Source organism: Coenobita brevimanus, chromosome 84 (genome assembly GCF_032717465.1).
Source record: "Coenobita brevimanus isolate Jiangsu-jjx chromosome 84, ASM3271746v2, whole genome shotgun sequence".
NCBI lineage: Eukaryota > Metazoa > Arthropoda > Malacostraca > Decapoda > Coenobitidae > Coenobita > Coenobita brevimanus.
Window position 1 is genome coordinate 41,431,592 of NC_137037.1, and position 12,249 is coordinate 41,443,840.

General features: G+C 40.1%; 1 protein-coding gene across 1 annotated transcript in view; it reads right to left on the reverse strand.

Moving 5' to 3' along the window:
- Nucleotides 1-12,249, reverse strand: part of LOC145410225 (ectonucleoside triphosphate diphosphohydrolase 1-like) — a 37,884-nt gene that overhangs the window by 11,571 nt on the left and 14,064 nt on the right. The window contains exons 6-10 of the mRNA XM_080280446.1: nucleotides 11,216-11,363; nucleotides 8,680-8,848; nucleotides 5,303-5,424; nucleotides 3,753-4,236; nucleotides 3,443-3,575 (exon numbers count right to left, since the gene is read on the reverse strand). Of these exons, the coding sequence (XP_080136572.1) occupies nucleotides 3,443-3,575; nucleotides 3,753-4,236; nucleotides 5,303-5,424; nucleotides 8,680-8,848; nucleotides 11,216-11,363 (1,056 nt within the window). The remainder of the gene's footprint in view (nucleotides 1-3,442; nucleotides 3,576-3,752; nucleotides 4,237-5,302; nucleotides 5,425-8,679; nucleotides 8,849-11,215; nucleotides 11,364-12,249) is intronic.

Genomic DNA, 12,249 nt, shown 5'->3' on the forward strand with positions numbered 1-12,249 from the left:
AAACCATTGTCACGTGCTCCTCTGTCCTTTACCCACCCATTTCATCCCTTGTTAATTCCTAAGCTTCATCAACTTCCATAATTTACTTTCTCAACTACCAGGTTACCATATCTATAAACAGTAATCCGTCGATTATCTGACATAATACAGCCAACGGCATGTCCAGAAAGTGGATCCATCTGGATAATGGACTTCTCCACTAGCCCCCCTTCATACATAACCTAACTTTGGAAGTCACTAAAAAAGGTCACTACAGTACAGTGTACAACATTTGTTCCTGTTGTTAAACACTACCCTATCTGGTCAAGCAGACCTATAAATCATAGCCAAGTGTCACGGATTCGCGCGAGTGTATTTATAAATTCATGACATTTTACATCAGTGAGAAAACCACGAATTCTAGTGGAATTCCCACTGTGCATCACTCAGTTCAACCATCCATGTATTCACTCGATTGGGATGGTTTTCAGAACATTTCTCAGAAGTGATCATTCTTGTGCGCGACACTAGTGTCTTCACTGAGTGATTTATTGTGAGCGTGTATTATTCACTTTCTCTCCGTTGACCGCTGAAGCTAGGGCCACACCCTACTTCCGGCAAACACGGCCAGCCCCAGCCTCTTTCACTGTTTGAAGTTAGTCAGGTGTGGATCGTTGTGAGAGTAGGATCGTTGTGCCCAGCATAAGGCAGCTCCGCAGTTGTACAGCGGGTTCTGAATCTCCACCTAGACGGTGAATTGGCGAAGAGGGTTTAGTGAACTGCAGCATCTGATGTCCTGCACAGTGCCTAGTTCTCTTCGCTCGGCTCCCCCCCACTGACCAGTATTTCTTTTCGTTTTCCTAGGCTTAAGAGTGTTTAGCTTTTGAATGAGCGAGTGAGTGTATTCTCCTTGTTATTTCAAATTCATTTTGAGACTCATGTAATGTAAATTTATTTCACTGTAATTAATAAATTTACAGTTCTTTTTCTTTGAGCTTAACCCTGGAACACGGTCGTGGGGTGTGAGATTCCGACACCACTTTCATCACGTTACCAGTGCATGATGATAGGGAGCAGTCTTGTGGGTCTCTCAGTAGCTTCATGTCTCAGTGTGGGCTAGTAGGGGAAGGTAGTGTCGCGGTGCTTCCTCGCATGTGGTGCGGTGTAGGGGGAGGGGGTTCGGTAAATTGTACCCAAGAAGAATAGCCAAAGAATGAATAAATAATGTAATTTACAATGGCAAAGAACAGTAAAACCTATTTTTACAGCAAATATATATAGTATCTTTTATTTCAGTCAAAATTATTGTTCATTTACAGAAAAAAAAAAAAAATCTCAAACTTCGTCATTGGCCTCTCAAAACATTGTTCTTACATTTTGATCTCATATTGTGTTCATATAGAGGAAAAAAAAAAAAAAAAAAAATCCGTAACAGGAAGTTTTTTTTTTTTTTTTCTCCACTCAAAAAATTAGCCATTTTTTGCCTCTCTCCCATACATGCTGTGATGCTGCCAGGAGGCTGTGCTGCTCAGAGCTGATGTTCCCACAACCAGGGTGTTTGTGTTTCGTCGGGCAAGACTTCAGTACCAGTATTTTTTTTTTTATGAATTTTTAGGTGTAGGCATCTACAAATTTTAAGGATTTTTAGCAGTTTTTTTGAGCAGCCCCTAAGGAACCTAATATACCTCATTATTAAGTACAATATAACGGATTTTTGAAGTACAGATGTTACATTTTCTTGCAATGTTTACAGATTTATTAAATTCTGATTACAACTATTTTTTTTTTTTTTTTTTTTTTCAAAAAGGGGTATAATATACCCCAGAACCGTGTTAGTAGTAAAAATGCCCACGACCATGTTTAAGGGTTAATGTAGTTAAACTCGTGTTTTACTTCCCCACATTAAGCTTATTTTAGTTGCCGCCTCTAGTTTGCACAAACACTTTGCATTATTCATAACTGGTACTCAGGCCAGTTCTTTTGTATTAAGCTAAAATCCGTTGTGCCAGCGAGGAATTAATGCACCGGCAAGAACCTGCTTATCATTATTAGCATTAGTTATTGACTGTCAGGGATGGAGTCACTTTCTCGAGAGGCTAACAGTACTACAAACAGCACGCGTGAGTAATTAGTCTCTGCTGTGTACTGTTGAGAAAGTTTATAAATTCTCGTCCTTAGAGAATCGGCGAAGTAAGCCGGCATAAAGTAAAATTTACTGCTTGATTTTCACAAGTTAATTCCTTCTCAATTTTCAAGCAACATATAATTATTTTTTAATTTATAATTTCACATCCCCCCGTGACACCAAGCAATTATCAAGGTCAAGAATGGAAAATAATACTCCTTTAAGATGCAGGAAGTCGACCATCCCACATCAGTCTTACCCAGGATCTCCCACTGCTTCTCCAGAGTCAGCATTACCCTCTTCCTTTTCCCTGGTGGACAGGCCATCATCACACACCCTAGGATGAGGCATCCAAGGAACAGCAAGGCCTGAAGCAGGTGGGGTACAACCACAAAAGCCACCATGTGTGCCACGATAACAACTGTTTGAGAGGAGCTGTTCACCACATGGTAGCCCGGGCGGGAACTGGGAATAACCAAGGGGTCTCTAGCAGACGCTGGGTGAACTACTGAGCCAAATAGCGTGGCGCCACCAAGGTATTCCTGCCCAGGCGGGTGAAAATGTTCCAGCAGCCATAATTTCCACCCCAGTGCAAACATTTTGTCCGGATAAAATGGAAAAATGTTCATATAATGGTTTAATACAGCCAATCACAGTGTCTGGGTCATGGATCTTTCAGATAATTAATGTCCGGATAATTGAGGGATTACTGTACTGAACCTCTTTAACCTCTTGCCTTCCCTATCTTCAAACTTCCTCACATATCCTCTTTATCATCCTATATCTCCCCACACCCTCCATATGACCACACCATCTTAGCATACCCTTCTCTTTTCTACTCTCTTAACAACAGACTTCCTTACTCTACATCTTACAAAAACCTCTTCGTTTCTTAAACATACCCAGCACAAATTCCTAAATATTCCCATTTCTACTGCTCACACTCCTAACTTTGGTTATGGTACAGTCTGGTGATCAAGCGACATCTCAGCTATGGAATCTACTGTGTGTGTCTCTGTCAAAACTTTCTGAGTCATCCTACTGGTGTTGTTTGACAGGCAGGTATGTTGGTGGTGAGTGGAGATGGGTAGGTTCCTAGAAGACAAGGCAGGATACAGGCTCATATTGCTAGTTTTCAACATGGGTACAGAGCAAAACTGAAAACTACCCACTATTATTCACTATACATCATAAGACCTTAAAAGCTTCCTTGTTATAATTATTCAGTTCTATGCAAGTGTATTGGCATCCCTAAAAGCTGTCAAAATCTATTTGGTATGTAAGAATAATAGTTCACTATTATTATAACTATGGCAACTAAACTAAACAATCACTTACCCGGATAAGTAGCAAATAGTTCATCAGCTTTCAATGAACACACATTAAACACCACATCCTTAAACTGGGCAAAAGATGGCTCAGACCCAAAGTGCAGCAATGGGTTCAAGTGTCGAAACAGTCTAGAGAATGCCTGACAGGAATAATTTCATGCATTAGTAAACAAAAGTCATAGAAGTACTGTAACCAGAACATCAGTGATCAATATAGCTAATTTATTATTTTCAAGGATCATTAAAAACGTCAAAAATAAAATACTGTAACCAGTATAAAGAAAATACTATAATAAAAGAAACTCCAGAATACTCACTACAACTGTTCTATTAATTGCTGGCATCAAGCCAGCATGCATGCAATCACCATAAATGAAAGTAGAATTGCAAGTCTCATAGTTGAACAGCTGCCGCACTCTCTGCTCGCACTTCACCAAATCACTGGACCCTTCGATGACCACAAAGTCAGCATCCTCTTTAGGCGTATTTAAAGCAGTTGGCACGTGGTCATCATTGACTTTCATGAACGACTGAAATATTTTTCTGAGCTTGGCTATATTTACAGTAATTATTCCTGTCAAATCTGGCTCGGTACTGGCTCTGGTGAGGGTGCATGGGCCAGTTATCTCTGACACAGGTAATTCTCTTGTGACCCCCTCAGCCAAGCAGGGGTCAACAGTGGCTGCTGGTGTTGCTGTAGATGTCTCCAACATATCTGTGTTGCTTTCATTAACCAGGAGATAATGGTAGCGATGAGAGGCTTCGTGAACTCCATAACACAGGAATGACTGACTGCTTATTCTGAAACAGACAAGTATGGATACAACTGTGACTGTCTTGAATAAACATTATGGGCTATGTTCTATGTGACAGGAAACTGAACTATCTCTTCCTTGGATTTTATTTCTTTTTCCCCTACTACACATTTAACATTCTCTTGCATGTTACAGATATCTTTTCAATACTGAAACAGCTTGTATCAAAGACATACAACAGGATATTGAGGTATAATAATAATGAAAAATATATCACTCAGGCAGGAAGAAATATTATGTCGTCATCATCATCATCATCATCATCACGACCTCCTTTCCCACCCTAGGGCAGGGTAAGGAGTAGCAATGTCTAGACAGGCAAATTACCCAATTCAATGGGCCACACTTCAGTTCACTCATCAATCATCCCTTCGGAATCCTTGCTCCATCAGCTGGGCCCCAGAAAATTTCACCATATTCTGTAGCTTCACATATACCTATGTGATAGAGCCAATACCAATGCTGCCATGTTAAAAAGGTGCCAAATCCCTGGTTATGCACTTCTCTGCACAAAATTCATCCATCCAGCTCGGTCTCATGTCAGTCCGTTAGCCTCACCAACTTCCATGCATCTCTTCCTCATACTCATCCACCATATCCCTCCAACCTTCTTCTTGGCTTACCTCACCTCCTTCCTCCTTCATATTCACTCAGGTATACCTTTTTCACCACTTTTGTCATCCATTCTTTCCACATGACCAAACCATCTCAGCACACTCTCTTTGATACTGATGTCCACAGACTTCCTCACTCTGCATCTTTCACATACCACATTATTCAGTATCCTATCTATTCTCTATACTCCACATACATTCCTCAGCATTCCCATCTCCACTGCTCTTACTCTTGGCTTTTCATATTCATACCACACCAAAATCTCTAAAAGTGTTTAAAATATGATCCTGTGTTTTCATAAGTTACATCAAGCTATTAAAAACATTTTATATAGCACTTCATAGATAATATTTTTCTGTAAAAAAAAAGTTTTTACTAAAATCCATTATTACAAAAAGATAAAAAGGAGTAAAACCTCTATCACTCAAACAACTTACTGGTATGGGTGATTGAAGAGAGTGACATTAGATGACTGCCAGTGACCACCTGATGGCAACTCACTGGTCACTTGTACTGATGCACCACCAACATCCAGAGTAAATGCTGTCTTGGTTCTAGGCTGAATGGAAAGGGGAAGGCATATGTTAACAGCTGTATCATAGATGGAATTTGGTATGGCATACCACAGTGTACAGAGTTAGCAAATCTGAGGCTCATATTATCATCTTTGCATCTAAATTAGTAGTTACTGCTGCAGTCATAATATATGGCATCATCATAACCTGTCAAATCAGGATTCCACTTATGCTAAATTAATCATAATCATACACATATTTTATCAACAAATTCTGGTCCATCCATCCATCCATCATCTAATCTTGTTTTCCCCCATGAGAAGCGCAACAACCCGGGGTTAGGCAAGTTGGTCCTACTCATGACAGTGACCAGTCTCACTCATCCCAACCACCCCTTAGACAGAAACCTGCACAGGCTCAATCCAATTGGAACATCTTAACAAAACCACCAGGCGCCATAATTTGGTTATGTGTTTACCACCCAGCATAGTAAACGGTTTCCTGGTGTACAGGAAACCATTTGGCTTGTCACTCAGTGTAGGGTCACCCATAGGCAGAAAGAAGAGGAATGAATGAAGGAAAGAAAGAAGAGGAATATTAAAGTCACCCACAGGCAGAAGGAAGAGGAAAGAATAAAGGAAATAAAGACAGGAGGAAGGAAGGAAAGACAAAGAGGAAAGGGTGGTCACCCGAGAGCAACACTGCATCAAGTGAGTGGATGGTGAGTGCCCCCACCAACCAAAAGATGAAATTCAAGATGTAGGATGCCATAGAAAAATATCTAAATATTTAAAAACAAAATATATTTTATGAAATTTTGGTTCTGATCATAGATGCAACAAAATATGAAATGTACCACTAATGCACCTGGAGACGATAAAAACTAAATTATTTTTTATGATTACCCTGGGTAAAATAATTAGTACAGGTACACCATCAATTTTCTGGCACCCATGTTAGAGCATCCATTTTGTCAGATGAAACAAGGTCACAATAATAATAATAATCATCATCATCATCATCTAATCCTGTGTTGCCCCATGAGGAGCATAGGAATCCAGGGCTAGGCTAGTTGGTCCTGACATTTAAGATGAGAGTGACAAGCCTCATTCATCCCTGAGTGGCATTACGTGTGCATTATACCTAACCATCCCTTGGATATAAACCTGCACAGGCTCAATATGACTGGAGTGCCTTAATTACCCACAAAACCACCAGGCGCCATAATTTGGTTACAGTTACAACCCAGGGTAGTAAATGTTTCCCTGGTGTACAAGAAACCAATTGGCTCGCCACTCAGTGTTGAGTCACCCACAGGCAGGAGGAGGAGAAGAGACTGAAGGAAAAAAAGACAGAAGAGGGAGTGTAGAGTCACCCACAGGCATAAGAAAGAGGAAAGAATGAAAGAAAGACAGAAGGGGACAGAAGGAAAAAAGGAAGGGAGGAAAGGGCAGTCATCCAAGAGCAGCACTACATCAAATGAGTGGATGGTGAGTGCCTCCACCTACCCCTATAATAATAATAATAATAATAATAATAACAATCCATCCATCCATCATCGAATCCTACATTGCCCCATAAGGAGCATAGGAGCCCGGGGCTAGGCAGTTGGTCCCGACATTTAAGATGAGAGTGAAATAATAATAATAATAAAACACTTCTGACTCACGACAGTCCCTAAACCACCATGGACTGACAGAAACTTAACTCAATAGCCATAGGTTCAGAAATTTGCGGACTCCCCTAGCCAACCCCAGGACCATTTTTTTTCAAAGTTCTAAAATTGATATCTTTTTCTTAAAGATATGTAGAGAATCATCTGGCACCTCTGGCAATGTGATTTTGGCTTCCTAAACACATCCTGTGATTCATTATGACTCGCAGAAGATATAATGAAATTCACCGTGCATGTGTCATTAAAATGTAAACATATAAGCGAGAACTTCTGAGAAAAGTCGCCGCCTGAGTGCTTGGCATGATAAAGTAGGGTCAGGTAAACATACCGGTGACCTTCGTTCCCCTCCCATAATTGCCCGCAGTTGTCTATAGCTCAAGCTAATTCGACATCACCAGCACATTTATGGTAAAGCATCGCTCAACGCTGGTAGCCATTGAGGGGATAAATTAATTTGTAAATTGTAGCACTGAGGACTGTGGCTGTGCCCTAGTGGAAGAGAAAAGAAAAAAAAAAAGAGTTTCTCTAACATCACCAAAACCACTTATACTCCCTCAATGTGAAAGAAAGCATGTTGATGATTAGGCAAGTCTAACAGGAAGTGAATCACTCTCACAGTTTAGTCATTATGTTGTTGAGGTCTAGGGTCTTATCTGATGCAGAAAAATGCAAAAATATTTTTTATCACAGCTTTTTGCCTTGTGTGATGAAAGAACAAACCCTTTTAAAGTATGGGTATGCCATGTTTTAGTTGGGGTATGTGTTTCAAGATTCAAATCAGAATGGTATGAAAAAAAAAAAAAAAAAAATGATGTTTATGCTTGACTCCACCACTCACACTTCACTTGAACCTTTCTTAGAGGCCATAGCCAGGGTAAAATGTACACAAAATAAGCCATGAATCACAGAAAATTAAGGGATTGCAACCAGCAACTGCAATGTAAACAGCTAAGTCACTGCATGCCACACAATGCCATCCATGGCCGCCCAGCAAGGTAATGCAATAGTTGCAAGAATGTCAAATGCAGTCTCATGATTTTGGCCAGATTAAATGAGATGCCTGACAATTACCTGTCACAAAACTGAGGGTGTACCTGGCATGTGCAGTTCAATGTTAATGCTTTTTATAATAATTTATGTATATACAAACTTCAGACCTTAGCAAAGCAAAAACATTTATCATCATCCCATATAATTCCATTCTACAAGATGAAGTTAGATAGGGTCCAGAAACAAAGACAGAAATGCACAAAAACAGATGTATTGGTGATCATCCACTTCACAAAACAAACTTTATGCAAAATACCATGTCACAGTGATACTAATAACAAACTTCTCCTGGTTTAACTGCAGTCCCTTATCATTTGACTAAGGGATTTCCTTACTGCTAAAACTACAGTCATTATCATTCTGTCCATAAACTTGAAACAGGAAACCAGAAAGTAGCAATAAAGTGCCATGTAATATTCACCAAACACACATCCCTAAACCATGCATGCTTTCACAACAGTATAGGTTACCTGCTTGAATTTGTATAGGAAACTACAAAGAAGCAACAGAGTGCCTTGTGACACTGACTATACACCATCCTTAAATCATGCATGCCTTCACAACAGTAGGCTACCTGCTTGAATTTGTTTAACAGGTAGTTGACTGCAATCCATCCACTTGCACCCTCCTGGAACCCTGATAGGATGCCCACATTATTAGGGTCAACTTGGAATGTAGTGTTTCTCCCTAGGAATTCACGCACAGACATCAATATTCCGTCTGCTCCTTTTGGGTCAAACTTGCTAAAGAATGCAAAGAAATTATAAGATTAATAACAGTATGACAAAGAAAAAGTATGCGTGGGGTAATTGGTCGGCCTGCAAAAAGATTTCCAGTTATATAATAGGGCAGAACAGCTGACAAAGTAAAACAGATGGGAAAGGACATAATGATCTGAGGAGTCTTCTGTCATACTTGCACCCTGTGGACTGTATCGCAGGAGAAGGAAAGGTATACTATATTTAACATCAAGTTAAACCATTACTGAGATTACAAATATAGTAAATATTCTGAGGACTTAACTGCTGAGATATTTTAAGCTGAAAGAAGTTTCTTAAGGTGCATTGTGCAAAAATGGCTGTTTTTAACTTTATTTACCTAATGCTGTAATGGAATATTTTATTCACAATTAAAAGCACTTGAAAAACTAATATTTAGATCATCTGAGTACTCACTACTATAGCTATATAAAAAATTATGGGAGAACAAAAGGAATATGCTACAATGGCTGATGACTTTCTCAGATATTTGGTACATATGCCATATGGTGTCAGCAAGTACTGTCTCCAAAAGATGTATTGCCCCACCTGGACCCATTGTTTCTGAAAATGCAAACACCATACAAAGCAGGTGTGAGAGGGGTGGTAATACTGGCAGTGGTCTATACCTTTCCTTCTGTTTTCAAGCAACTGTTACTCACCAAATCTCCAGCTTACCTACAATTCTCACATTATACAAGGAACCAATGTGATTTTTATTAATACCATATGCAAAACAATTGTCATTATTTAACGCCACATATTAATGCACCTTAAATAACGTCTGCTGTAACAACAGGCTTGTTAAGTACCAAAGCAATGCAACATAACTACAGTATGTGTGCTTGAACTAAGCTTACTGTCAAACTGCTTCAAACAAAAAAATGATCCAGTATTATATATACTGTATACAGACATGGAGGTGCTCTGGGATATACTATAACGCTCATTCAAACTGCTGCAAAATGACATTACTAGCTATTCTAGAGCAAAGTTATTTCCAACTGAAGTGAGTTAATCCACTTAAGACTTTTTAAGCACAATAAGAGATGATATCATCAAAAGAACCCATGAAGACATTGCAAAAAACACAAGCTAGAACACTAATCCCCCTCATACTAGGCCCCTTCTAACTTGATACACGTAACTCAGCGTTCTTTCCACTGCCTGAAACAATTTTCAAAGTCTGTTTTCAGTATCTCCTGCAGATGCTTCGTCGCACTTGTCATGATCTCTTCTCTCGGATGAACATTGTTCATAACATGTTGGAGTGTGCAAATCACAATCCAGACTTTCTGACGACTGTTATCACTGGAGATGAGACTTAGGTGTATGGTACGACCCAGAAACCAAAGCACAGTCATCCCAGTGGAAGCATGCAAGGTTGCCTCAACCAAAAAAAAAGCATGACAAGTCCACAGCAAGATGAAATGCATTCGCATGTTTACAGTTTTTTTTCCGACTACCATGGTGTTGTGCATCACGAATACATACCAGAAGGTCAGACTGTCAACAAACATTACAACAATAACCTGACGTTATCTGTTGGCTTCGTGACACAGTTCAGCAGAAGAGACCAGACCCTTGGAAAGCGGCAAATTGGAAGCTGCATCATGACAACACCCCTCCCAATTCTTCTCAACTGATTCAGGAATTTTTGGCCAAGCACAACAAACCACAGGTCCAGCAGGTTCCCTACTCACCAGACATGGCTCCATGTGACTTTTGGTTATTCCCCAAGCTCAAAACTCTGCTGAAGGGTTCACGATTTGAGACGAGAGATCATGACGAATGCGATGAAATGCCTGCAGGAGATACTGAAAACAGACTTTGAAAAATGTTTCAGGCAGTGGAAAGAATGCTGGGCTACATGTGTCAGGTCAGATGGGGCCTACTTTGAGGGGGATTATTGTCCTAGTTCAACAGGTCAGCTATTAATTTTTTTAGAGCCTGAGATCAGACACTTTCTGAACAGACCAAGTATTATGATTCAAAATGTCCTAAAATCACAAAAGAGTAATCCTCTTCATCCACTTAACCAATCCCATGTAATCCATGTTATAACCATACTGTTATCCTAAGTCAGGCTACTTCACTTTTTATCTTTTTATAGTGCTGTGAAAAGATCATGTGTCTATCCAGGTTAAGTGTAAATGACTGGGTCCCAAGAGGAAAAATATGTAATTGGCTGTTGCCATAACTGCCTTCTAGGGGGGAGGGACTGTTTAAGAAATGGCAATGAGGCTGCAGTTGAGATTCAAGTTTCAAGTCTGTTATTTTGTTATGCTCCTCCATGAAATTAAGTGTATATATGAGGGGAAAAAAAAGGTACAGAGTAAATTGGCCACTGACCTGAGTATTCTCATCCCTGCTGTAGCTCCAACATAAAGAGGTGTTCTTGCATGTAGCTTGGAGGGTATCTGTGCTGATACTTCAGATATGCAATGACCAAAGTACTTTCCCAGATCATCAATGTGTGTGGCAAAGCTGGTAATGCCTCCTGTAGAATAAAAAAACAAAACATTACTGATCTAGACCTCTCATTAGCATTCCGGAGAAGACCTGATATGGTGGCACAAGAAACAGTAAAACAGATTTCCAGCATCATATCATCATTCTAAACCTATTTCACCCAACATGCTTAGGATGTGTGGGGTTTCAGATATAAGAAACTGGCAGCATCACACTAGATCTATCAACAGAGCATCAGAGACATGGGCACAATCAAGCCTTTGAAATCTTTTGCTCCATCTAACAGGCAAAAACTGTATTCATTATTTCCTTTGTGGATGCACTTTAGAATTCATCATTATCATCATCGGGACCTCCTTTCCCACCCTGTGACAGAGCGAGGAGTAGCAACGTCCAGACAGTCCTATTCAATGGGCTGTGCTTCCATTCACTCATCAATTCAAGCCCTTGAAATCCTGGCTCCATCTTCCATTCACTCAAGCCTCTGAAATCCTGGCTTCACCACATAGGCTAAAAAAAATTTCACCATATTCTGTAGCTTCACATGTACCTATCTGACTGAGCCAGTCAGAATGCTGTCACATTAAAATGGGGTGCCAAATCCCGTCATGTGCTTCTTCGCACAAAATTCATCCATCCAGCTCGGTCTCTTGTCAGTCTCTTAGCCTCACCAACCTCCATACTCCTCTTCCTCACACACTCATCCATCATATCCCTCCACCTTCTTCTTGGCCTGCCTCGCCTCCTCCTTCCTTCACATTCGCTCAGATATATCTTTTTCACCACTCTATTGTCATCCATTCTCTCCATATGGCCAAACCATCTCAGTACACTCTCTTCAATTCTGGTGTCCACAGACTTGCTCACTCCACATCTTTCATGTATAAAATTATTCTGTATCCTATCCACTCTCT